The following is a 26,364-nucleotide window of genomic DNA, read 5'->3' as shown; positions in this document are numbered from 1 at the left end:
GGGACCAGAGGAAAGGATAATTGTGGGGATTGGCTGGAAGCCGCTGACCCTTCCCTTTGGCAGCGAGGGGTTCATGGGATGTGTGTGTGTGTGATGGAAAACCTTCCCCGATGCCTCCGAGCCTGGCTCTGCACTGCCGGGGGCTGCAGGGCTGGCAGCACACAGCTCAGCCTCTGCAGGCCTCCCCCCCTGTCGGGAGCTGAAAGGAGCCACCTCCAAGGTGACCTTTGGGAAGATGCCAGCAGAGCAGGAGGGATCTGCTGCCAGAGCGTGGGGACAAGGTGTCGGTGCCCTGGCTGCCCATTTACACCACAGCGCTGGGCTGGTCCTGCCTGTGTCAGGAGCAGCGCAGAGGTTGCGGCTGCCTCATCCCTGGAAGTGTCCAAGGCCAGGCTGGACAGGGTTTGGAGCAACCTGGGATAGTGGAAGGTGTCCCTGCCCATGGCAGGGATCTTTAAAGTCCTTTCCAACCCAAACCAGTCTGGGATTCCATGATTCTATGACACACAAGCACAAACAGTACTGGCAGAGAAAAACCCTGCAGCAGGCAGAGCATCCCCAGCACGAACCTGGGCAACGGCCCTGTGCCCTCAGCCCCTTCCCTCCATAGCCCCCACAAGTGTTCCCACCCCAGCTCAGGGTCCCCAGGGCACAGCCAAAAGGAGATGACACCCACTGGAGTGAGGACAGACACAGCAAGGGATCAGAGGCTCACCAGGTTTGGAGGCTACAGCTGTATTAACAGCAGAGTTAGTTTAAAAAAATTCATTTCCAGGCGGTGCGAAACTACATTTTGGGGGAAAGAGTTTTCAGCGAAGTCCAAAACTGAAACCACTTCATATGCAGTCAGGCAAAACACTGTTTTCAGGCCAATTAACCCATGGAAAAGAATTATTGCTGCAGCGGCACTGCTTCGCTTGGGAAACAGAGCAACAGAGTCTTTGGACTTTTTAGAATCTCTTCCTCTTTTCCCCTCTAATTTGACCCGAATTTGCTTGAGAAGTTCGCTGCAGGCGGTTTCCTGGCTCTTCCAGCTGACCCTGGAGCAAGCTGAGGCACCCAGGGGCCAGGAATTCTGCTGGCAGCTCCTAATGGGCTCTTCCCTCTCCCCATCCAGCGCCCTCAGCACCTGCTCAGTAAAAGCCCTTCACGCGCTTGTTGTCGGGGTCGAACGGGGACTTGGTGTGTGCTCGGGCAGGGTAGGTCACTCCCATCCGCTCCAGCTCGTAGCTGCCACTCTTCACGAAATCCAGTGAGACCTGTGGGGCAGAGCCATGGAGAAATCCCCGTTAGGTGCTGCAGGGCACCAGCCCCCTGCCAGCATCCAAGCTCCATCCCTGGGCAAGCTCCCACCCCGCCCCACAGATCTGCTCTCCGCAGAAAACCCAGCCCTGCCATTCCAAGAGGATGCACAGAGAGAAGGAAAATAGATGTTGAAAGCACTCTGTTAAAAAAAAAAATAAATTGGTCAGTATTTGAAATTTTTAGCTTTTTTGTTTTTTCCACTTGTGGTGTTATACAGTGAAAAGGAAAAAAGAGGGAGGGAAAGGAAAGGAACAACATTCACCATAGGGAGAAAAGGGGGTTCCCAGGGGCAACTGGACCACAAAGCCACTCAAGCTGGGACTCTTGCACTGATGTAGGATTAAAAGCCAAGGCAAGCAAGAGGATGAAAGCACAAGCATATGCACTGCTCACAGTTGGCACAGAGAGGGTCCCTGGGAACGTCATCCCCAACCCTCCGTCCCCACACAGGTTCCTTGGCCTCTGACTACAGCACACTGTTAATTAGGGCATCTGATTGACTCTCCAGGAGTCTCCCAGGCTTAATTAAGAGCCTGCTCTGCTCCTATTGGACATTTCTCCCTACAACATAAGTTAATTCACTACTACAATTAAATATTCTGTTGCAATTAACATCTGAGGCAGTGCTGGGGCCAGAGAGCGTTGCTGGGACCTTGCAGAGTGACAGCAGGTGAGACTGACCTTGCCACCAAGCCGTGACATCCCTCACTCTCCAGTGACATCCCTCACCCTCCAGTGACATCCTCACACTCCAACCTCCATGGGGGAAGCACAAAGGAGCTGCTGCCCCATGTCACACCCCAGATGACAGCAACGGGTTTGTGCCTCTGTCTTCAAACCAAACCAGCGCTATGTTCCCCCCATAAGCCCCCTGGGGAAGGAGGCACAGCCATCCCCGGAGGGTCTGTACTCACTGGGCCCCCCTCAGGGTCACAGATGTAGCCGTAGGCGATGGTTTTGTCAATGGCAAATCCAAAGTCTGCCCGACGGATGTGGCCGACCACCTTGCCGTCCCTCCAGACCGCCTCCAGGCCGAACATCGGCACCTTCCTGCGAGGGGAAGGCAGAGCTGCCATCAGCACAGCCCCACATCAGTCCCCCACAGGCCAGAGGAGTTTGGGGAGACCAGACCCCACCTCTACCCCAGACCAGTCCATGTGCCAGGACTCCCATTGCCCACAGGTCCATGGACGTCCCTGTGCTCAACCCAGGCACTGGCGAAGTCCCTCCAGCCCAATTTGCACAATCTCCCGCTGCTCTGGGTGAAACAAGACCAACCCACTCCCTGTCACACCGTTTCCAGCTCCCATTAAAGCATCCAACAGGGAATTTGCGGTGGGATTTAAATTAGAGATGGAATTAGAGCACGGAAAACAGCTGAGCTGGCTCGTAACCGAGCTCCATGTGTGTGTGTGTCTGTGTGTCTGTACCACCTGTGTGTGTCTGTACTACCTGTGTGTGTACAGATGGGGGATAGGGATGGGGAGGGTGCTGGTCCTGGGGTGGCTGCTGGCACTGGAGCCAGCAGTGGTACTCAGCAGTGGTACTCACTCATCTGTGGTGAAGCAGACAAGGCGGCGGAAGATGCCCTTGGCTTTCTGGGCCTCCACAGCCTCCCGGCCCAGGAAGGGGATGCTGGACTTGAGCTTGCAGGTGAAGGCTAAGCCGGCTTCTAGCGGGGTATCGTCGGTGCGCAGGTCCGCGTGCCAGTGCCGGTACCCTGCAGGGAGCAAGCAGGGGTCAACCAGGTGATCTCTGCCAGGGTGAGCAGCATGAGGAGGCCGAGACATCACCCCTGCCTCCTGGACACCCCTGTTTACCCTCCATTCACTTGGCCCTAGACAAAGCACCCTCGAGAGGAGCCCATATTGAGGAAATCACAGCACACAGCACTGGGACCGGTAGCATCTCTGCACCACTAACCCGCCCTTGAAGCTGGGGAAAAGCTCTTTGCCCTGGTCCCCCGGCTGGAGGAAAAGCAGTGAGTGCTGCTGTAAGGAGAGCAAGGCACCTTTCTCGATGCTGAGGCTGTCGATGGCTCTGTAGCCGGCGTTGGTGATGCCGTGCCGGGCCCCCGCCTGCATCACCGCCCGGTAAACCTTCACACAGTCTGCCTTGGGCACGTGCAGCTCCCAGCCCATCTCGCCCACGAACGACAACCTCATGGCACGGACCTGTAAACGCAAGAGGCCAAACATCCCTGAGGTGGAGCCGGGCTGTGCAGGGTGGGAGAGGCTGCAGAGCCACGTACGCCCGTGTCGGGGGGAAAGCCGGCTTGCCTGGGCACCCTGCGGGCACCTCGTGGTGGAGGGCAGTTCTGTGCTCTTTCTAAGGCAGAGTCAGACTGAATTTCTCATCTGCACACAGCCCAAGGCGGCACCTCAAGCCCAGCTACCGTCAGTGCCCAGGAGGAATGGACAGTGGGCAGAGGTGGCTCTGGCAGCACCCCCTGGCCACTGATTGCAGGGCTGTTGCAGGCAGCCCAGCTGGGGTTAAATGTGATGCTCCAGCTCCAGCCGAGCTTTTGTCTCCCTCTGCTGATCCATTGAGGTGGGAAAGTCGGTCCCCAGCAGGACTGTCCTGCTTTGGGGCACTTCATGGCTGCTGTGCCCCAGGGATTTCCCGACTTGGGATGGTGCTCCCACAGCAGAGGCACCCAAAGGCTCCCAGGCAGGGGTTGAGCCCAGTGTCCCGACGACATCCCACTCACCCCAGGGAGATGCTCAGGTTTTCCCCCACGGAGGTTGTACCCTAAAGCAATGCTGCCAAATTAGCTCCACACTGAATGCATGAAGCTCCAAAGAGGAATGAGCAGATCAGCACAAGGGACTCGGTGCTTCTCTGGGGAAACCTTATCCTTCGAGATGGAGCCTGCTTGCACTCTCAGGGGAAGAACAGACCATGCTGGGACTGCCCTGCCCATGTTCCCCCAGCTTCTTATCCAGGCAAGCTTGCCTGCATCTTCTTGTTGTCCCTATGAAACAGTTTACATTCCCAAAGCTTTCCAGGCCAGTTGGGGCCACCCTGATTCAGGCATCTTCCCTGCAGACAGCCCTTGAGTCTGAGCTGTGTTTCCCTCTGATTCATCCCATTGTATTTCTTCACTTCCTCCCCCACACAACCCCTCTGGTTCATCCCTTTGTATGCACATCAACTGCAAATGCATAGTCGGCTCTGAGAGACAGATCAACTCCAGAGTTGCACCACAGATTGTGAGCTATCAGTCCTAACAAAGCAGTTTTCAGCTTGGAAGAGACTTCCAGGCAGGTTTGTTGGCTGGACACACTCCACAGCCTTGGGACTGGCTTGCCTGTGCTGGCTCCGAGTGTCATTGGGGCAGAAGCTGCATTTTGCCATTTGCTGAGCTCTTACTACAACCAGAGCTGGTCCCAGCTGTGCTGTCTAATCCTGGGTACAAACAACAACAGACAACAGCAGCTGCTGCTCAAAACGGGCAGAAGTGCCAAAGGGTTGCCTGGGTTCTCAGCTGCCAGAATGGTCAGAGGGCACCCAAATCCATTCCTGCTTCCCCTAATATCCCCCTGCAAAAATAATGCCCTCAAGCAGAGTTTAAGGCAGCTTGTAAGAAGCCTTAACCTTTACAATAGGAGTGGAGAGAAGGAAGGAACCCATAGATATTGGGAACTTATTTTGAGCCTCCTCCCAAACGAGCCGTGCCGGGAGCCAGCATTCCCTTGGTCCCCGCAGAGAGTAACAAAGGCTGGCAATCACTTCCTCAGGTGCACACACACAAGGGGTGCAGAGAAGCTTTTTCTTCTACATAAAAGTGTCATCTAATTAGGGAACAGCCAGAGATCAAGCTGCTGCAGCCAGCTTCCATCTCCACTGCAGCAGGAGATGCTCTGGGGACTGACAGGCAACTTCCCGGCTCATTAACCCTGCCTGCGACTGCGACTAAAGTGCACTTAACTATCAAGAGCAAGTTACTCCTGGGAGAAACTTCCCCTCAAACCACTGCTGCTCCGGGTGAGCAAGCATCCCAGCAGGAGCTGTGCTCCACAGAAAACACCTTGGAAAATTGGGGTGCCAGTCATTAGCTTTGCACAGGCAGGGGTTGAGGTTGCCCCCACACTTGTGTACCCTGGGCAGGATCCACATCCCACCACAGAGGCCAATGGGTGATGCCAAGGGCTGGGCTCAGCTGCTCCTGTGGCTTTCTGTTGAATTCCCCCAGGAACAGGTTTTTCTGTTAGATAGCAGCCGGAGCTATGGAATAGCATCAACTCCTGGGTTTTTCAGCAGCAATTCAAAAGCATTCTAGAAAATGAAAACCTGAACTTTACCCTGTATCCAGCAGTGAAATTCAAAGGGGGACCTTTCTCTGCTGTTCAATACAATGAGAGATGCTATATATAAACTCACAAACCAGTAGGTAATTTCCAGAGTCATTCACTCTGCTGGAACTCTCCTTTCACTCCAGCTGATTTTGTTCAACTACTGAGTTAATGCATGAAAATCTCAGCGATAACTTTTTAAAGATGTTGGGTTCAGTTTAATCCCCCTGGAAGGTAATAATATCAGCAAAGGCTTCAGCCTGCTGTCCTGAGGAATCCTCCCACTCTAATTTTGGTGTGGGATGGAGACCCTGGTGTTCATTGTTCAGTGGGGACCAAAGGAGACCTCCCAAAGAGTGGCCCTGGCAGCAGGAAGGGAGTCTCCCCCCCAGCCCACACCAATTCTGACAGTCGGGCAATTTAGTCTCAAAAGAAGATACAAAATTTCTACCAGCTATTTTTTCCTCACGGGACTGGATTACTTTTTTATAAACTTGAAGTGAAATGCAAATAAACTAATCACACCCTTGAAGGCAGGAACATTTACACACCTTTCCCAGGGGATAAGGAGATTATTATGAGATGATATCAGCTTGCTACAGCCATGACAAGGGAGGATGTAGGGAGGATTATAACTCGTCAGTGGGGACTAAAATTCAAAATTTCGGACAACCTGCATCAATGAATTGGCTTTGGAGTCCCCCAGGCCACTGTTCTCCCCCCAGAGGGACACTGGACTCACTGTGCATTTTTGACACCCCAGCCCAGGGCACACTGGTATTGATGGTCTGGAGGATTAATATGACTTGGGCAAAATCTGTGACTCAGTTAAACCACCCTAAACCCTGGCCAGGCTCTTGCTCACAAATCAGGAAGCCCTAATTTGATTTAGCAGCAATCCCTTCAGCAGCCAGCTGCAGTCGAATTAAAGCCACTCTAATTCTGAATGAAAAGTGGCCGCACGTGGCTTAACCCAATTTCACTAATATCCAACCTGCCTCCAGCTCCCAGCTTTCCTGCTGCCTTTTACAAGATTTACTGCTGCACCTTCACCTCCTTCATCCCCCATCAGGCACAGGCATGAGAGCCAGAGTGAGAGCTCGGCATGGTCCCTCCTGCCATCCTGCTCCTCCAGAGGGAAAGGGATGCCCTGGGAACAGAGCTTGCCCAGATTTCCCATGGGAAGGATGGGGTACAAACTCGACCTTCTCTTCCAAAGGGTGTTTTTGCAACAAAAGGAATATTTCACATGGGATAAACATCAATGTGAAGGCAGAGCTTCTTGGGAAACGTAGCAAAAGCTTTTCCCTGATATCCAAACTTGCCGGCAGCAGGTTTTCCCAGGACATTTCTCTTTTGACAAAATGATACTTTGTGGTCACCAACTCTTCTATTTAGGGTGTTTCAAGCAGTCTCAATCAGCAGCCTCACACATGACAGAACTCCCCAAAGAGCTGCCATCACCTCCTTCCTCAGGGATAACTGTTGATGCACTGGGTGAGGTGGCAGAGGGATTTAAGGTGCTTTTCTCACTGCACCAGGTGAGATGCAGGAGTCCAACCAGGCAGACAGTGCTGTGAAACCTCCCAGCAAACCCCCAGGCTCCACTTCTTTGCAACACAGTCGACACCAAAACACTTTAGGCTGAGCCTTCCTCCCTCGACACCTCTGAGTGACACCACCCATGGCTGCAGGGCCTGGCAGAGGTGCTGGGCTGCCAACCTGGGCAAGGTGCATCTCCAGCAGCTTGCTGAGAACCCCCACCCATGGGTCCCTACCAGGCACCCAAGCCAGGCAGAGCTGCTGCTCATCACCATCACTCCCCTTGCTCTGGCACCGAGGGACTTCACCCGAGGCATCAGCATGGAGCAGCACCAAATCTGCACTTTTCTCATCACAGCTGAAGTGAGCCCTGAAGTCTGGGCAAATGCAGGATGATCTGTACTTGTACAGGAAGCTTAAGGCTGTCAGACTTCTCCTGTGATCAAACACAGCGGCTCCCTGGGCTGTCCAGCCCTTATTGCCAGTACCTGACATGCTTTACATTAAATCATCCCTTTTTCTATTTTATGATTAGGGGGAAATGGAAAGTGTCTGGAGTGTCAGGGAAATCTCATCACCAGTGCTCACCCTAATCCATGGGAGGCATCTCTTGTTCCTCTGCCATCGCTGCAAAGCCATGAGTCACCATGTCCCTTCCCCAAGCTCAGCCCAGGCTGTGACACCACTGGGAGGGCTGGGAGAGCAGGCTGGCACCTGGCAGGCAGTCAGGGAGGGAAACATCCTGCTCCCACACTGGATTTTGGCCTTTTCCAACAAAAAATGCAACAAAATCTCCCTGCAATAATGTGGAGGCAGACAGGTTCCCTAGCAGGGAATGCTGAGAGACTGCAATGGGTTGCCCAGAGAAAGTATGGATGTCCCATCCCATCAAGGCCAGGTCGGACAGGGCTTGGAGCAAGCTGGTCTAGTGGAAGGTGTCCCTGCTCACAGCAGGGAGGTTGGAACGAAATGGGCTTTAGTGTCCTTTCCAACCCAAACCAGCCTGTGATTCTATGCTTGGCTGCACAGGCTGGTGGGTGGTCACTTCAGAGCACAGAGCTCCTGGGGAGCTCAAGGGCTCCATCCTACCGTGCATCCTGCAGCCGTGGTGATCTTGTGGGTGGAGAAGGGGAAGGCCTCGTTGCTGAGGTCAGTGTCCAGCACTTCTTGGAGGACGACACGGCTGTGGGGAAGCAGCAAAGTGGGTGTGGTGAAAGGACACAGCTGAAAGGACACAAGGTTATCCCTAAAACTTGCTCTCTCATCCTGTTGGCAAGACAGACTTCTCGCTCCAAGGAGGAGCTGATCTGGGTGATGTGCAATGCTGTCAGAGCCTCAAAAGAAATTTAATTTCCCAGAAAATGGAACATTACTCCAGCCAGATCATTGTCATGGGGATCACACCTAGCCCTGCCCAACATGGGGACCTGTATCTGAGACATCCCTCCCTCCCTCCATCCACACATCCCTTCTCCCATCCCTCCCTGCATCCCTCCATGGTCAGGTTCTCCCCACGCTCACCTCAGAGGGCCCTGGATGCTCATCATGCCCAGTTCCTCTGAGCAGTCAAGGAGTTTGCACTGGAGCTTCATGTCCTGCAGCACAGAGGTGATGTGGGACCAGTTGTGCTGGGCCACGGCCCCACCGACAGCCAGGTAGTATCCATCCCCTGGAAGACACCCCCCAGCAGCCTTTCAGGGTCAAAAGCATTTGCCTGAGGGTGATGGCCAGCTCAGGTCCAGGTTGGTTTTCCTTTCCAGAGCCTGAGATGGAACCCTGAGCCTCTCCAGCATGCACAGACCAGCGTGGGCTGCCAAGAGCAGGGGGGTTAAATGGTTCTGGGGCAAGGGAGGGCTTTACTGCCTTTTGTGGGGCTCAGCACAGTGAAAGCCATCAAAACCCAAAAGAAGAAAACATATAAAAAGCTGTTTGAAATCTGGAGGAGCCTGTGTGTGTGTGAACATCACAGGAAGGGAAAAAACCTCCTTGTCCCTAGAGACCAAGAGCAAAAGCACTTGCATTTTTGTCCCTGTACAGAACAGACCCTTAAGTGTGGAGGGAAATGGGAGCCACAGGTGGAAGCAGGGAATGCTACAGTGACCCAGCCATAACCAGTGCAGGGGCTGTACTGTGCACAAGGAGGAATTTCATCTCGTTGCTAATCCTGGGTGGAAAAATCCCCAAGGATGGTGTTTGAGAGCTGATTAATATGTAATCAATCTTCCCTCTGTCTTTCCTGCCACTACAAAATTGCTCTTTGATAATCTGTCATAATGATAATAAGTGCAGCCACTTACTGTAACTGGAAAAAAAAAGACTTTGCTGTGATTAAACTCCTCCATTGCCCAACAAACCCCACAGCTCTGCCATCCACTTCCCATCACCCTCCTTCCCCTGCGAGTGCCCCAGAAAAGAAGGAAGGAGGATTCTCCCACAGGGATGGAAGATTTCACTGGCACCCCATGCTGCTGGGACAAAGGGGGTGAGCTTGGCCCCACAGCACATCTGAAGGTGACACAATGTGGGGACAGGGCTCTGGGGGCACAAGTGCACACCCCTGTCTGGTGGCAGCCCCGGAGCTTGGCTGTGCTGCCAGAGCCGAGCTCAGCCTCCTCCTCGGCTGCCTAATGCCATTTCTGCCCTCTGGGCTGCTCTGCTCCCTTTCAATTCCTCTTTATTGCAGCTGATAAGGGCTTGGACAGAGGTCAGAGCTGCCAGCCAGGGCTGGACAAACCCAATAACACCGATGAGCAGTGCAGGGCCCCGGGGACAGGAGTGATAATCAGGTTACAGGGACCAAAGGACAGAGGTGGAAAAAGCCAGGTGGCTGCCATTAGGAAAATGCAATAACCCCCACGCCTGCAGCCCCTCCAGCGTGGCAGGGATGGAGGAAACACTGGAACAAACCCGTCACCATGGCTTCCTGGGACTGGAAAGGTCTTTGGGTGGAAAATGCAGTGGGAGAGGTTGGGAGCTGAGCTGTGGGAAGGTGAACCCAGCCAGTGCCCGCAGAAACGCTCCCACCTCCAGCACCCCCATGCTCAGAGCTTTTACCTTCGAAGGCAGGGGCCAGGGGGGAGGCTGGGTCCCCGGGGCTGATCCTGCTGACAGTCAGGTCACTCTCCACACCCCCCTGCTTGTTCAGCATGCAGGTGTACACGGTGGAGCCTGCGGGAAGGACACGGGCACTGCTGCCCATCAGCCAGCCCTGGTAGAGGGAGCTGGGTAGCAGGAAGGTTTGTCCCCATTGTTCCATCAGCTGCCACTGCCTGACCGTGCCCTGATGGATCCTGGGGTATCCCAGCACCAGGAACTATGATTTTTCCTCTTTGCTGTGTGAGGAGCTGGATCTTCATCCTTGAAAAAGCCATAACTTGCCTCCCAGCCCCGGAGAAGGGAACAGCAAACCATAGCTGGTGACGTTGTGCTTGATTTAATCCAGTACCCATCACATCTCCAGCTGTGATCCACAGCTGGACCCAGAGGGTCAGATACCCCTCCCTGGCCCCCCCAGCTCAGAGCACTGAGACTCTGTACAAAAAAACAGAATCCAGTCTTGTGAAGACAGGGAAAGCAGACTTTCCCACACGCTTCCCACATCCTCTGCAAAAGCAGTATTCAAAATAAAAGCCAGTTTAGGCCCCCTTGGGGTTTTCTGGGGTGGGATTTCCCTGGCATGCAGCTGAAACGAGGTACCTGGTGCTTTGTTCACGTCAGCAGTGAACAGCCAGTTCGCTGCTTTTGTAGCTTCAGGTCCAACCAAGTAGAATTTCCCAAAGTAAGACATGTCAAAGAGAGCCAGGGCATTTCTGCACGTTAAGCATTCATTCTTGATCTAAAATTAAAGCAAACACAGCGCTGAAGCTGAGCCTTGCTCTCACCTCACAAAGGGAAGCACAAATTAAAGCATTTATGTAATGGGAAATGATAGCAGGACACTTGTCTGGTGCATTTAAAGGCTTTACAACTTCAAAACATTCCTGAAAAAATCAGGTGTTAAATGGAGTAAGCCTGACAAGCGATCCTGTCTGCTCAGTCCCATTCCTTACCTCACTAACGCAGTGACAGTTATAATTAATAACAATTAAATTTTATCAAATTGGTTTTTTTACCCCCAAGCTGCCATCAACAGTTTCATTTAAGAAAGCAGCAGCTTAAATCCTGTTTCTGAGCACAGTCCACACACTCCTCTTAATCCTTTTGGAACGTTTTTCCCCAGTTTTGGGTGAAGCTTGCTGCCTCCCCTCCCTCTGAACCTCACCAACTCCACCCAAAGCAGGTTCTGCTGCCTCTGACTGCCCCACTTCCAGATGTGGCCAGGGGAAAGGCAGGGCTGTCAGCCCTGGACTCACAACGTCGTGGTGAGGGGGGAAGTCGAAGGTGTACTCGTCCCCCAGCAGCCGGTTGTAGGTGTAGTCCTTGTGGCACTCCCGGCCGTAGGCACCGTAGTAATCATAATCCAGGACCTGGGGGAAGAAGTGGGAGGATGGGGACAGCGAGGAAGATGATGTGAGGCCAAAGCCAAGGCTCTCCTAGTCATACTCACCCCACTCCAGGAGAGGAGTGGGTCCATGGAGGACGTGGCTGTGGTGATGGGTCCCCTCCCTGGCATCCCTGCCCATGGGGATGGTCCCCACCCCAGCATCCCTGCCCACTGCTTTCATCAATATATCAGTACCTGTTGTCTGGGGGCACTGCAGGCAGATGCTGCCTGTTGCAGAGGGACAGGCAGACAGACACAACATGCACACACAGATCTCCCTCTTTTCGCTGTTACAGGGAATTATAGCCCGAAAGCTCTTATAGACCCTTTTTGGGGACATGCAACTGCTGCAGCATATCACACACTCTGCACACACACACAGGATGCATCCTACGTGCTCTGGGCACAGCTGGCACCCTCTAGGCTCAACACCCCCCAAAACACGTGCCATGCTTACCGGGGCTGCTCCCCCTGGGCTGAACCAGCCCGGCCTCTCCCAGCCGTGCCGCTCCTGGAAAACGCAGCCCTGTCGCAGCAGCTCCTACACCAGACAAATGGGAACAAATGGTCTTAAAAAAAGCCTTTTCACTGCTTTTTGAGCAGTGTCCAAGCTGCCCTCCTCAGGTGCGGGTTCGTGCTCCAGATCAGACTTGTGACCCCTTTGGCTTTGGCTGTCAGCAGCCAAAATCAGCACTGCAGTTTGTCTTTTAAAACAGTGGCAAACTTGCCTGCAAATTGCCTGATTTTTATTCCCCCCCCCCAAAGAAGGATATTTGCCTCAAGGGTAGTCGAGAGGCAGCATTTGAGCAGCCCAGCTGTGCACCCCCAAAAACCTGTGCTACGGTGCCCAAATTACTGACTGAGAGATGCTACATCCACAGAGCAAGATTCCCCCTGATGTTCACAGACTAATTATATAATAACATTTAAGATTTATACAGCAACCTTCTCATTCCTCCTCTGTGCTCTCAGGAAAATCTCTCTGCATGCAATTAGTTAGTGATCCATTAAGATATTTTTGTTTGGGGCCTCTGTTCAGAAAAGAATAGATTTTGTTGAACATTTCAGAAATGATTCAGTGCCTATTTATAAAACACAGCACATGTTCTGGAGCTGCATGGATAAATACCAGGCTGTCAGTCAAATGGGCATTGCTTATTAGACAAGCTATTAAAAAATAAATTGCATCCTCAGTGACAGAAAACAACCAAGCTGTCAACCAAACACCGGGGGCTGGAGGGCAAGGATGTCTGTTTTACTGCTTGAGCCTCTGCTCTCCATTGGAAGAGGGATAGTGTGATATGAATCAGAGACAGGCAGAAATGGGCTTGGGAAATGTGGTTGCTCCTTGCCAGGGCTGGGATTGGGGCTGGTGGTGATGTGGTGGGACAAGACACTGATGCTGAGTCACTCCAAGCACCCTGGGGGTGCTGAGTGATTTCAGGGGCTCTGAGCTGCGTGGTTTGGGTGTTGCTGGTGCTGCAAAACGCTGGAAACTGGGTTTTTCTCACAAGTGCTACATCTAAAGGGTGCTCACCTACAGAGCTTTGTGCAAGGAAGTGGCTGGCAAAGGTAGGAGCTGGGGAGAGCTCTGGCTGGTGGCTCCAGGGAGTAAAACCACTTAGAGGGTGCTGGCAAAACCACCTCTGCAGAGGCACAGCTGCTCTCCACTCTTCCCACATCCCTCCTCATGTCCTGGCTTCTGTTTTGGAAAGAAGCTGCTGCTAGGTGATAGGTCCTGCTGCTGCAGGACACGGTGAGCAGCAGCAGGACATTCATTCTTGTGAGCATTTGGCACCCTCATTCCTGGCAGCTGCCCCCGAGCTGGGCTGGCAGTGAATCGACTCAGCCTCTGAACTCTTCTCTTCACTTCTCCCTTGCCCAGTGGTCATCACTGAGCTCTTAAGCCATTTTGCCAAGTTAAATATTAAAGGAAAGCTTGGCATCTCTACCATTAAACTGTCCATGGCCCCAGCACCCTCACAGTGTGCACTCAGTGAGCTTTGGGATTGGCAGGGATCTCCCCAGGATGGATGGATGGGAGCATGGATGCAGCACGATGCTCTGGGGAGCGATACAGCTGCAGCCACTCCTTGTGACCTCTTTTTTTGCTGCAAGGATGCTGTGAGGGTCTCCCATTGCTCCTCACAGCAAAATGTCCTCACCTCGTGCAGGGGGTCCTTCCTCATGTTGCGTCCTGCCAGTGGCTCGTCATGGGGGAAGACAACAGAGTAGTTCTTGGCGTAGGACTCGTGGCTCCGCTCCCGGATCCAACGGTTGTTGTCGGTGAGGGAGTGGTGGAACCTCCTGGAAGGCAGGGAGAGAGCAGCGTCCCAATGGGCCCACCAGCTCCTGGGGTGCCTCCTCTTGACCAGACCCAGATGTGGATGCAGCTGCTGAGGTGTAAAATTGCTATTTCCTGCACCAGTTCAACAGGTAGAAGAGCAGAGGAACCAAGCAGGGCCTGGTGCTGGCCAGGAGAGCCAGCGCCCCTATCCAGCCCTACTCCAGAGTGACTGGAAGCAGAATACATCCCTTCTGGAGGGGGGAAAAAATAAAAAAAAATGAAACTTGAGGTTAATTCTGCCCCGCCAGCCTCAGAGCACACTCCAGGTTCAAATGCAGCCCAACGAGGGAATGAGCCCTGGACATTCTTTACATTTTTCATCCAATTCTCCCCAGGCTGAAATACAAATAAAACCTGAATCATTTTAAATTTGTTTGACATATTTTCATCTTTCAAACAGAAAAGCTCCTTGAAGGAATGTGCCAGCTCAGCACATGCTCAGGTTGTTATTACCAGAGACCTATAACTCATGGAGAGCAGCCCTGGGCACTGTGGCACCTTTCCTGGGGCTGGAGAAAAGGAGGCAGGCAGGGGATGAAAGGCAAGACAAAATGTCATTTCTAGGGTCTTTTAAAATGATACTTTGAGCTTCCCTCCCCACTCTCCAGGTTCAGAGGAGAGGCAGGGCACCGGGGCTGAGCTCTGCAAGGAATGCAAGTGATGCTCCCCAAAAGCAGCCACGGGCTCTCTGTGAGAGCAGCTGCCTCTTCTGCTGGCAGGGGACAAGTAGAAGGTGACACATGGCATGTCACTGGCACCCCTGGTTGCCCCATCAGCCCCAGCCCCTTCTCCAACATGCTGAATTTTTGACAGCAGCAAACGGGCAACAGCTGCCAGATGAAATATTTACAAGCGAGTGTTTTGAGAGGATAAATATTGAAATGTGCAGAAAAGGGAGTTATTTAAAGAGGAGCTTAGTAATCATCACCCAAAGGAAAAAAAAATGGGACTGACAGCTTGATGACAGGGCAGATGGGATATGGGGGATGCTCCATCCAGGTGCAAGGGATGGAAAGCCCCCAGCTGCTCTAAGTGGGGCTGGGGTCACCCTGAAAGGGCTCTGGTGGTGCCAACCCAGTGCCTGTCCAGCCTGGGGATTTCTCCATCACTCCATCCCCATCCCTAGCCCAGCTGGTAAAGGAAGGGAGCTGGAGGCATCTCCCACTGATCTCTGCAGGCCCCAATAGCCCACTGCCCCTGCCTGAGTCAGTGGGGCACTTACAGCTTTACCACTAAAGCAACAGTATTTTCAAAGCTTTGTCCCCGACAAGGTGGTTGCTGTCACTAACAGCCCTGTAAGAAAGCCCACACCCAATCAGAGATAATCAAGCAAGTCAAAAGCAATTACTGAGCCAACATCTGCACAGTCAAAACTCTCGGCCCGTGTGGAGCTGCAGAGGAGGGCAAAGCCAATCTTTCTGCTGTTGAAATCATCCCCCCTGATTATTAAGTTAGAGGATTAGGCACGGCACTAATTGAACAACAACAAAACCCAAACATAATTAGCCCGTCCTTCCCCATCACCACCATCTCCTTGTGCCTGATGGAAGCTGTTTGTGTAGAAGTGGAATGAGGCAAATGAGATAAACCCCACATGTAAATTCATTAAAGCCATTGCGTGTAATTGATTCCAGCTCCTTGGAGGGACACAGGCGGTGGCACAGATGCTGCCAGGACACCCACTCCCGATGCCAGCAGCCAGTCCTGCCTTGAAACTGTCCCCAAGGATCACCCAAGGATGAGGGGTGACAGGCAGGGTGACTTGCCTGATGTCATAGCCATACATGTCCTTCTCCGGCCGCCCGTGAATGATCCAGTGAGCCAGTTCCCTCCCACAGCCGCCTCCCAGCATCATCCCTGGGGGAAGAGGTGAGGATACAGATGAGGCCAGAAGGCCAAGCACAGCTGTGGGTGCCAGGCTCTGCCTGGGATATGATGCCCAAGGTGTGATTCCTTTGGGTCTCTCTTACCAGCGCTGTTGAAGCCACAGCCAAGGAAGAACCCTCGGACTTCTGGAGCTTCTCCCAAGAGCGGCTTGTGGTCGGCTGTGAACGACTCTGCAAGACAGAGGGCATGTGCCAGTGAGGCCAGGACAGGCTTTTGGGGACACATCACACACTTTAGGAGCAGGTTTCCTGCAGCTTCCAGTGCTGATCTCATCCTGCTCCCAGGCAGATCAGTGGGGCCAGAACTGGACCAATACCAAGCACTTCCCAGCTTGGGATTAGACTGAAAATTTGGGAAACAAAATGAATCCCCCAAAAGAAGTTGCATGAGGCACTGTGAGGGCTCTTTCTTTCTCCCAGTCCCCCAGTCAAGAGGGTTGCACTGATCTGCTTGTTTCCTTTTCAAAGTCTGAGCCACATTTCATGATGACTGTATTTCACCTTCATTGAGTTCTGCTGGGAAATTCCATGACTTTCAGCTACTTTGTTCAGTTGAGGGACTGCTGCTGATGTCTCCCCAGACTCCTGTGCTAATGATGTCTCCTGCTGCCAATTCTATTCCACAGGGCCATCAGCCACAATCTCTATGCAAGTCCTCACTAGGGAGGACAGCAAAGCACCCTGACAGAGGGGTGCAATCCTCCTCCCTATTTTATGGTGGTTCATCCACCCACGTGAAAGCAGAGGGGGAAGATGGAGATCGGTCTAGTCCTTCCCCCCTCAGCAATGCCCAGCTTGTTTCCCATGATCACTGGAGAAGGCAAGAGCAGAGCCACAATATTTCCACTGTCACCAGAGCAGCTCCTCATGTGCCAATATCCCTGTACTGATACACCAGGTTAAAACTCAATGGAGCAACACCCAAAGCACCTCCCCTTCCTTCCAGCCCTGCTGACTTTGCCCTGGGACAGACAGTGAGGGCTCCCTTGGCACAGTTACCCACAGCAGAAAGGACAAGCCTTGGCTGTTTGCTTCAGCCCAGCATGACTCAGCTGTCACAAACTGCTGGTTTAAATCAAGAAGGAGAAAAGGAGGAGCGCTGACCCTTTGGAAATGGCATTACTGTACTACAAAGGATAGACATTCATCCACCAGAAGCCAGGTCTCCACCAGCTCTGCTCACACTGCAGTGTAATCAAACCACTGGACCTAGGGCCAAGGTCTCCACCTTGTACACATCATGTTTGATCAGCCACGGGGCAGGAGACATGCCCTACTTTCCCCTCATACAACCATAAAGGCCTCAAGGGTTTCCTTTTAAGTGCCTCAGCAAAAAGAGCTTTATTACAGTTTCTTTTTCAGCATATGGTGGATTTTAAGGCCAAACCAAGTGTGCAGGTGCCAGGCTCGATGGCTGGCATCACCTCCAGCAATACTATGGCCTTTAACTCCACACCAGACTGCCTAGGATGTAAATCTAGGTGAATCTAATGTCATTGGCCCAGAATAAAATAGTAAAAATAATTATATAAGATAACACTCGGTAAAACAATGGTCACTGCTTGAAAAAAATCTGCCTCTCAATTTTCCAGTCCAGTGGAACTGTCTGTAAATCTGTGCTATTCACACCCAGATTGGACCAAGGCAAAAAGCTCCCCAGGGAAATTGTTTTAAAATAAGAGAGGGTCAATTTCAATTATAAGAAATCTACAAGATTATAAGACATCTATAAGATTATAAGAAATTATAAGAAAGGAGTTATTTACAATAAGGGTGGTGAGCTCTGGCACAGGTTGCCCGGAGAAGCTGTGGCTGCCCCGTCTCTGGAAGTGCTCGAGGCCAGGTTGGACAGGGCTTGGAGCAACCTAATCCAGTGAAAGGTGTCCCTGCCCATGGCAGGGAGTTTGGAACTACATGATCTTTAAAGATCCATCCAACCCAAACCATTCTGTGAGCCTGTGAATCTATGATTCTATTTCTCCACCCAGGCTAAGCCTGGAATGCCACCCCTTGGAAGATGACACCACTGCAGCCAGACCACCAGCACTTTCTCTGCCTTCAGAGAGTTTTCCTTTTTCCCCACGTTATGAAGTTTCCCTTTGCCTCCAGCAAGATCCTGGGTGGAACCCAGCCACTATGGTGCCACCACAGCCATGTTACCTGGCCCACAGACAGTGGATTTAATGCCCGTTTTCTCCAGCACTGGTACTCTGTTGATGGCACCTTCGATGTGTTGCATGAAAACATCCCAATCCAGATCAAACAGGCCAAAAGCAAATTTTTCAGATACCTGAAGGTGGGAAACAGGAATCAGGACACAGAATAGAGTACAGCTGCTGCTGTAAGAACTCCTCAGCTCTGGCACTTGCATCTGGATAAAGGGATGATGCACAGGGCAGGGACTGTACAGTGGCCTCTGAATCGCCCCAGCCCAGCCTTTTAATCTCATTCCTGTTGCCTCTGTATTGCCTGTCTGTGCCACAGACAGACCCAAAGGGAAGATGCTCTCCCATGCTTTGCCCACCAGCCCCACAGAGGTTGGTACCCACAGAATCCAGGGGCTGAGGCCCTCATGCCTGCGCCCATCCCTCTGAGGTGGGTTCCCTGGAAACCTGCCTTGTTCCCCCCAGAAAACCTCCTGGTACTGCTCACCTCCTCCCAGAAGATGGGGTTTGACTCATATCCACCCACGGAAAGGGCATCGCCTTGGAGACGGAGATAGACCGAGGCGTCGTGATCGCGAACGTTCGGCATGTTCTGAAAAACAGGGAGAGGGAGCGGAGGGGTGAGAGGGGAGTGAGAACAATGAGGACACCCCTACACGAGGTGGAGGTCCAGGACAGAGGGTGGGCACCTGCAGCAGTGACCTGCCATGGATGGGAGCAGCAATGACTCCCTGGGTGTTCCCTCAGCCCTGAAATTTGGGTGCCTATGTTGCCCCAAGAGGAAGGCACCCGGTTCAGCTCCAGCAAAGCTGGTGAAACCACAGGCAAAGTGGCTTATGTAGACACGTGAGCAGCACTGGGGGTGCTTGGGGGAGCCAGAGCAGCCCCCGTGGTTGATCCTAGCTCAGAAAACATCACTCCTCCACCACCCGCCTCTGCAGGAGGAGGCAGCAGCTCAACACGTGGGCAGCGGTGCGCGAAGAATGAGGGATTTGTTCTCGTGAATAATGGATGGAGAAACATTTAGATAACATGGAAGTACTGCTGTAGGGCCTACTGCAATCCATGTTGACAAGCGGAATTAGATGGATTGAACAAGAGGCACCGAGGTCTGCAAGCTGCAGCCTCTTCTCTGAAAAGTATTTCTTTCTGAGCACAGCGCAGTGGAGTTACTGGGATAGAAATGTAATCACGGACAGCACTTTTTACGAGGCACCTCGTGCTGAAAGGTCAGACACAGACTGTGTCAGTGGGATGGAAACTAATTAATGTGTCACCCTCAAAGCGCTGGTGCCTGAGACAACGAAGCCTCCTTCAGCTCCTGAGAAATTCTCCGTAGCCGAACGGCAGGAACAGATTTTTTGGGACAGTTTAGAAATGCTTGGAGAGCTACACCTCTGCCTGCTGGGACTGGGGCTTGTTCAGAAGGTGTTCGGGATCTTTATGAATCTGCTATCAGACACCAAGCACAGCAGAGATCCTATAACAATTGTACTGAGGGGAAAAAAAAAAAAAAAAAGAAAAAAAGAAGTATCTTGCCGGTTGTAACATTGTTAAATATTAACTCTGACTCTTCAAAGTGGTCTGACAGCCCTGCTAGGTGTGCACCACTCCAAGTGCAGAGCACGTGCCCATGCTGAAGGCAGGTAGAGAGTGGGGGCCCACGGGTCTGGGAGTCCCAGGAAAAGGGGTCATTCCTGCCTCACCAGCACTGGCCCCCAGAGCAGAGGAGCCGACCTGCAGCACTGACCTGGATGCCCTCGATGCGCTCGGTCACCACGTAGGCGTGGTGCATCCCCACCAGCGGCACGTGCACACCGGCCAGCCGGCCCAGGGCTCGTGCCCACACACCTGCCGAGAGAGCAACCCCCACTGAGCCCCGACCTGTCCTCCACAGCCCCCAGAAAGCTGTCCTGCAGCCCACCCAGACGAGGGGACAAGGACTGCTGCAGACCCTCCGGCTCACAGGACGCAAAGCCAGCTGTGCCCTGCGGTCACAGCCCCCATCCCACAGCTTCCCCCCTGCCTTGCGCCCTGTACCTGCACAGTTCACCACGCAGGGAGTCTGGATGGTCCCGTGGGCTGTCTCCACTGCACACACCCTCTTCACCCCGAAATCATCAGCTCTGACCTGGATGCCGGTGACTGGGCAGTTCTCAATGATCTGGTGGCACAGGAAGGGCAGCAGGGTCACAAGGGCACTGGGACAATCCACCTCACCTGACACCCAGTCCCCAAACCAGGGGAAAAAATTACTCTAAGAAGTGCTCTGGCAATGGCCATCTCCCTGCCTTGGGTGCCTTGTCTTGCTCCTAAAGGTCTTTTTTCCACCCTATATTTTTCCTGGACCTCATGGTTCAGGAAATCTGTGCCAGCTTTGTCACTGTGACTCAACCAGCGTGACAGCATCCTTCTTGGGAAAGACCTGATTCTGCAGGAGCAGTTCTGCCTTGCTGGGAAAGGAGATGGAGAAGGAGATGAAATTTCCTCCCAGAATCAATAGGCATTAATGAGTAATTACTAATTAAGAACTACCGTAGCTCCTCTGGCAGTTGCTGCTCTGGCAAGAGTTGAGCAGGTCCCAGCTGGATCCATGGTGCCATCCTTGGGGACGTACAGGGTGCCATACAGGTCATCAATGTTCATCAGTGGGTACAGGTCCTTGGTCTGTGATGGGGTCAGGACATAGGACTCCACACCATACACCTTCCCCAGCTGCCAATGGACAAGAAAATCGGGAGCTGAAGCAGGAAACAAAAGCTTTGCTCATCACTTGCTGCTGGAGGAGGAGGAAGAGGAGACCCCCAGGACGTGTTCATCTCCCTGGTGAGGCAACTGCTGCACCAAAGCAAACCCTAAGCCCGGTGTGGGGTGGGATGGTCTGCTCAGATTTCAGGGAATATGGCCCCATATTGCTGCCTGTGCAGCTGGAAAAATGATGCTGCCACTACCTGAGTGGTCAAAAATCATGGCTAGATTTAATTTTGCTGACTTTGGAGCATTTTGCCAGATTTTGGCAGCTTTATGGAAGTCAGGAGGCTGCCCAGGCCACTCGCAGCTCTCTGGGTGGGAAGGCAGTGAGGGATGGATCATTCAGAGACCTGGGGACCCCCAGCCCCACTGCCAAATAAATGCCACCTCCTGCAGCCCACTCAGCTGGGGGACACACAGAGGGGCTTCTCCCTACCGACATGAGCCTTTTGTACTCGTCGAGACGCTGCTTGTTGGAGGCGATGAAGAGCCCCCCGTTCTCCACCCAGCCCGTGTGCAGCCCCGTCTCCGCCGGCAGATCCCGGCTGACCACATCCCGTGTGTGCGCCAGCAGCTCCACCTCCACATCACTGGGGCGCAGCTGCCACAGGAGACCTGAGGACACACACACACACACACACAGCCCACGGGTGGGACAGGAGCTCCGTCACCCGTCCATCACCCGGAGTGGGAATGCAGAGGGAGCCCCGTGATCCCACGCGTGTCCCGCGTCACCCTGCGAGACTCTTGCTCCATCTCGTGGATACATAGAAGCGCTACAAACCATCGGTTTCTGTTTTCCTTGGGCATTAAATGAATGGGAAGAAGGAGCGGACGACCTCAAAAGTGACAAAACACAAAAGAGCGTGTATAGCTCCTCCTCCCTGCCAAAGAAAAGTGGCTTAAAGAAGGTAAAAAAATACCTGTGGAAAAAAAAAATGTTTCCTTTTTCTTAAAAAAAAAATCTTAATCTTAAAAAAATCTTAAAAATCTTAAAAAATTTTAAAATCTTAAAAAATCTTAATTTTAAAATTAAAAATCTTAAAAAAAAAAAAAAGAAAAAAATTGGGGGGATGTTCAACAGAAAAGGAAAAACAGAAATACTGAAATTCTCCACATTTAAAGCCCAAACTCTCCAGCACATCCAGATGCAGCCTGTGCAATGGATTCACTCCACGGACAATGGCACATCCCAAATCATGAGCATCCCTGTGCCCACCCCCGGGAGCACCGGCGCTGTGCCCACCCACTCACCAGCCGTGTGCCAAGTGGTGCCCGAGGTCAGGCGGTCCCTCTCCAGCAGCACGACGTTGGTGACCCCCCGCTTGGTCAAGTGATAGGTGGTCTGGCAGCCCAGGCTGCCCCCCCCGACCACCACCACCTCGGCCGAGGATGGTGGGGGCCGGCTGGGCTCCCCACTGCCGGGGCCTTCCTCCTTCAGGGTCTTCTGGTACGGGACACTCTTCTTGGCCGTGGGCCCCGTGGCGCTGCTGAAGGGCCGGGGGCTCCTCCAGGGGGTTGGCAGGCGGGGGGTAGCTGCCCGCAAGGCACAGCTCACGTAGGACATCTCCACCTGCAGATCCCAAAATCATCTCTCTGGCAGGGGTAGGAATCTCTGGCCAGCTTGTCTGCTCAGCTCTCCACCACTTCCGTGGGAGCAGCATCTCTGGGTGCTGAGCAGGGGCTAAACGAGCCCTGGGGTACATCCCCTTGGAAATGGGATCCCAGTTGCGCGTGTGTGCAGTTCCCAAACAACCTTTGGAGGGCCCCCCCCTTAAAAAGGGGGCACAGGCACATCAACCCTGTGCTTGCTCACGCCTTCAGAAACCACCTTTTTCCCCCCCCCTGGAATTCAGGAGCTGTTTGGCCACAATGAAGGTGCCAGGTTTGCTCACTATCAGAGGGTGGTGCAATGGTTGCTGGGGGTGGAACCGGGGACAGATCCTGCCTGCAGATACCACAACCCCTGCAGACCCTGCATGTAGGTCCTGGCTGAGGACATGGCTCAGGAATCACTCCCAGCACATAGTTTTGGGTGCACAAAGGGTGTGCAGTGGGGTCTCAAAGGCCAGCACTGTCCCACTCCCACACGAGCCATGGCCAGGGGCTGCCCCAGAGATCACCCCATTGAGACCTCCAACTTGCTGCCACGTGGCCTCCAAAACACTCACTATCCCCCCCCCAGTCCCTCTACAGCCCAGCCAAGTTACAAACTCCCACTCAGAAATCCCGTGACACCGCAGGAGTTTCCCGGACAGCCCCCGGCACATTCCCACCGGGATCCACTCACCAGCGAGGCTCACTTGGGTTGGCTTTCCCTGCCGCGATGGCCGTGGGGCCCCTCCGATGCTCTCCTCCTCCTCCTCCTCCTCCTCTTCCGTCCCTTCTGCCCCTGCTGCAAAAAATATTAACCAGCAACCGGAGGCGAGCGGAGCCAGCCCGGGAGGAAGGGAAAGAGGGGCTCCTTCGTACCCCTTCTCGTGGTTCAGCTGCTCCTCAGCCAAGACAAAAAGTCCAGCAGGGAGGAGAAATTCAAAACAGGGAGGAAAAGGTTGCTTTTCTCCCTGGCTCGGTGCCCAGCAGAGAACAAACAGCCCAGCTGGGGCCAGGGGGACTCGCAGCCTCCCGGGCTCGCTCGGCGCTGGCTGGAGTCGTCAGCTGGATGCCAGAGAGCAAACACGGCGAGGAAAGGCACCATCTGACCCTCCTGCCGCAGTTCCCAGCGGCTACACTTTAAGAGCAGAATTAAAATTAATTTACGCGATTCCTAAGCCAGCCCCAAGAGCTCAAAGGTTTATTGTTCCTCCTGCTCAGGACTCACCTCTGGAATTAGGGCTTGTTCGGGCAGGATACACAAGTTCTCCTGGAGGACCTCATTCTGGTATCTCGGAGAAGCAGAAGTTGGGGTGGAGTCGGGGTTTGCCTGGTGGTTGGGAGGGATTGGGGTCCCAGCAGCATTGTGGTCCCTCAGGCAGCATCACCCACCCCTACAGAGCCCTGAGCAGCCCGGGGACCATGTTTTGGAGGGTTTTTACCATCCAGCAGCAATGTGACCCTAGGAAGTGCCCCCCACTGCCTCCCACCCATCCCACACCTCTGCTCTTCCCACTGAACACATTATGGTACCCAGCCTGCATCCAAATTCCTCCAGTTTGGGAAGGGTTTGAATAGGAGCAGAGGGGTTCACTTGTTCCAGCATTTGTCCATCTCCAGCAGCATTTCTCTCCTTCCCCCAAATATAAAACCAGTTTCTCAGTTTTAAAGAGGGCCCCAATTCCTCCAGACTTCTTTATGGACTAATTGCTCAGAATAACCACAGAGCTGCAAACAAGTCTAAACTCCTGTTTGCAGTGGGGTGTTTCTGTTTGACAGGCCAGAACCATTTCATCAGCGTGTCCTAATTATAAATACGACCTTTGGGTTAGACCAGACCTAGAACAATACAAGCCCAAGTCTGTGTTCAGCAGCATGAGCCCTTCACCAAGCTCAGGACGGACAGTGGGGAAAGTGGCAGCTGCTACAGCCCCTCAGAGCCCTAATGTGACTCCAGAGAAGGAACAAGGCTGGTTATTTTTTGTGATGGTCAGTCCAATGTAGAGAGAGCTTATGCCAGTTTAATCTTTCTCTATAGTTTTTAGGTTAATTCTAAAATAAGGAGCACAGTGGTTCGTGTGCGCCAGCTGGAGTTTTCTAGGTCACAGAAAACGTGGCTAATGCAGGGATGAGCCAGCCAGGCGTGCTGTGGAGCCACGGTCAGCAGTGCCTGAGCCATCCTCATCCTCACCCTCATCCCTGTGGGAGCTGCCCGGGCAGAGCTGTGCACTCACCTCTGCACGGCAACCTGAAACCAGGCTTAAGAAAGCATTACCAGGACATGACCCCAAGCCAAAAGCATCTGGATCCCACACAGTCCTGCTGGGCAGAGTTTTTCCGAGCTCTCCTCTTGGCAACCCCCTGCCTCAGTTTCCCCATCCTGACTGCGCAGCGGTTCAGCCCCTTGTTTTGGGATCCACTGGCCTGGGGGGCACGTGAGATCACCCCCAGCCACGGCAGAGGGAGGTGGCCACACACGGGCCAGTCACGGGTCACCATGGCCACGGGGGGTGCTCGAGGGCCAGCCCCAGGGCCACCACGGGTGGTTGTCACCCTGCAGCAGGAGCAGGACCTGCCGTTCACAGAGGGCAGCCAGCAAAGCAACCACCCCCCTGCCGTGTTTGCTCAGAGCTGGGCAGCCTGGCTGATGGGGGGGGATTATGGCAGCAGCTGCTCTTGCTGGGGGGGAAATCACAATAATAAATAAAACCCTGTGCCTGGTTCATCCCCCCTCCTGGGGCAGGCCAGGGGCTGTGCAGGGCTGGAGCCAGCTGTGCTGGTCACAGATGGAGATTTATTCTCCTGTCAATGCCCCTGAAATGCTGCTCCTGGTCTGGTTACTGCACCTGGCCATGGCTGGGCATGGTGGATAAATGCCCCATTTATTCCTGAGGCATCAGACCTCGCACTGGTGCAGACCCCAGGGGAAGGTTTGGCACGAAGCCAAGGGAAGCCACTGTCAAGACACCCATCTGCCAGCTCCAACCACTCAAGGGTTAAATACCCCCAGCCCCTGGGCTGGTTGGGATGTTCTCAGAGGCAGGATGTCAAATGGAAGCAGATTTTTGCATTTACCAGTTCTTGGTTCCAGGCTCTGGTGTGCTGTGGCCACCTGATGGCAATGCCAGACCCAACTCAGGGCCAGGCTGATGTTCATCATCATCAGAAGAGCACCCACATACCAAAACCTGGTATTTCACACACTGTGTCTGTTGGAGAGCTTCCCTTAGACTGAACAGCAACAGCAGGGAAGGAGGTGATCCCAGGCAGGGTCATCACCTGGACCAAGGTTAAATACCTGGCTGAGCAGCATCTTCCCAAAACAGCATCCAAAAGTTAGTGCCCAGCTCACGTCCTGCTTCTCCATGTAAAACACATCCACTCTTTGCCCTTCCAGCTGACCCTGGGAAAAGTGAAGCACTGGGGACTCCAAGAGCAGGAAAAAATTAATGTTCTTAATTAAAGGACCTGGCAGCTCACAGGGACAGAGCTCACAGGCAGCTCTGGGTGAAACCTCCAGCAATGCCTCATATATTTTATAAGCAACTGTGTAACCTCTTTTATTGCTCTGGAATATGTTGCTGCCTGCAGGGCCAAGTGGGATTCTGGAATATGATATTCAGGAGTGATTTAAAGTCATGGAAAATCGTCCTCCTTCTCTCATCCTACAGGGGTTCAGCTCAGGCAAGGAGAGAAGCCCCAGGAAAGGTGCCTGGATGGAGCACAGGACAACTGTCTGAGTGGCAGCTGCACCAGGAATGAGGTGAAAGAACCTGACAGGCAATGCAGGAGGGATCTACTCAGAGTTTTGGATGGGTATGAGCACTTATTATTCACATCAGGAATCCCCATAAGCACCTGCCTTTCCTGGATGGGCCAAGCCACCCTCCAGCCTCAGCACAGCCAAGGGGGCTTGAGTGACAAGGACCCCGACACGATCCCAAGCCCTCTGGCACAGCAAAAACCATGGCTGGAAAAAAAAAAAAAAAACAAACTA

The 26,364-nt window shown here is 53.2% G+C and overlaps 1 protein-coding gene across 3 annotated transcripts; it reads right to left on the bottom strand.

Moving 5' to 3' along the window:
- Nucleotides 1-715: 715 nt before the first annotated feature.
- On the bottom strand, nt 716-23,470 carry SARDH (sarcosine dehydrogenase). Of its 3 annotated transcripts, none has more exons than XM_032708636.1 (22): nt 23,247-23,462; nt 23,065-23,169; nt 22,029-22,347; nt 21,211-21,389; nt 20,559-20,738; nt 20,064-20,187; nt 19,774-19,874; nt 18,511-18,615; nt 18,019-18,148; nt 15,943-16,029; nt 15,739-15,829; nt 13,791-13,932; nt 12,083-12,166; nt 11,495-11,608; nt 10,839-10,977; nt 10,197-10,310; nt 8,664-8,811; nt 8,232-8,325; nt 3,317-3,479; nt 2,857-3,025; nt 2,220-2,355; nt 716-1,259 (listed from the first exon to the last, which is right to left on the bottom strand). In XM_032708636.1, the coding sequence occupies exons 3-22, from the start codon at nt 22,339-22,341 to the stop codon at nt 1,134-1,136; spliced, it is 2,739 nt and encodes a 912-aa protein (XP_032564527.1). In that variant the 5' UTR covers nt 22,342-22,347; nt 23,065-23,169; nt 23,247-23,462; the 3' UTR covers nt 716-1,133. The 3 variants fall into 3 exon arrangements, with proteins under 3 accessions (XP_032564527.1, XP_032564528.1, XP_032564526.1); XM_032708637.1 differs by having other exon boundaries at nt 23,065-23,166; XM_032708635.1 differs by having other exon boundaries at nt 23,065-23,470.
- Between the last annotated feature and the right edge of the window lie 2,894 nt (nt 23,471-26,364).

Source organism: Chiroxiphia lanceolata, chromosome 21 (genome assembly GCF_009829145.1).
Source record: "Chiroxiphia lanceolata isolate bChiLan1 chromosome 21, bChiLan1.pri, whole genome shotgun sequence".
Taxonomy (NCBI): Eukaryota; Metazoa; Chordata; class Aves; order Passeriformes; family Pipridae; genus Chiroxiphia; species Chiroxiphia lanceolata.
Note: the sequence above shows the minus strand (reverse complement) of the source record. Positions and strands in the feature narration are given on the sequence as shown.

Bases quoted from the DNA above. Each gene is read 5' to 3' on its own strand.
- SARDH (XM_032708635.1), bottom strand. From the start codon at position 22,341: ATGTCCTACGTGAGCTGTGCCTTGCGGGCAGCTACCCCCCGCCTGCCA. The intron at 21,390-22,028 runs GTGAGTGGGTGG...GTGTGTCCTCAG, and splicing joins CACCACTTGGCACACGGCTG to GTCTCCTGTGGCAGCTGCGC. The intron at 18,149-18,510 runs GTGAGCAGTACC...TCCCACCTTCAG, and splicing joins ACCCCATCTTCTGGGAGGAG to GTATCTGAAAAATTTGCTTT.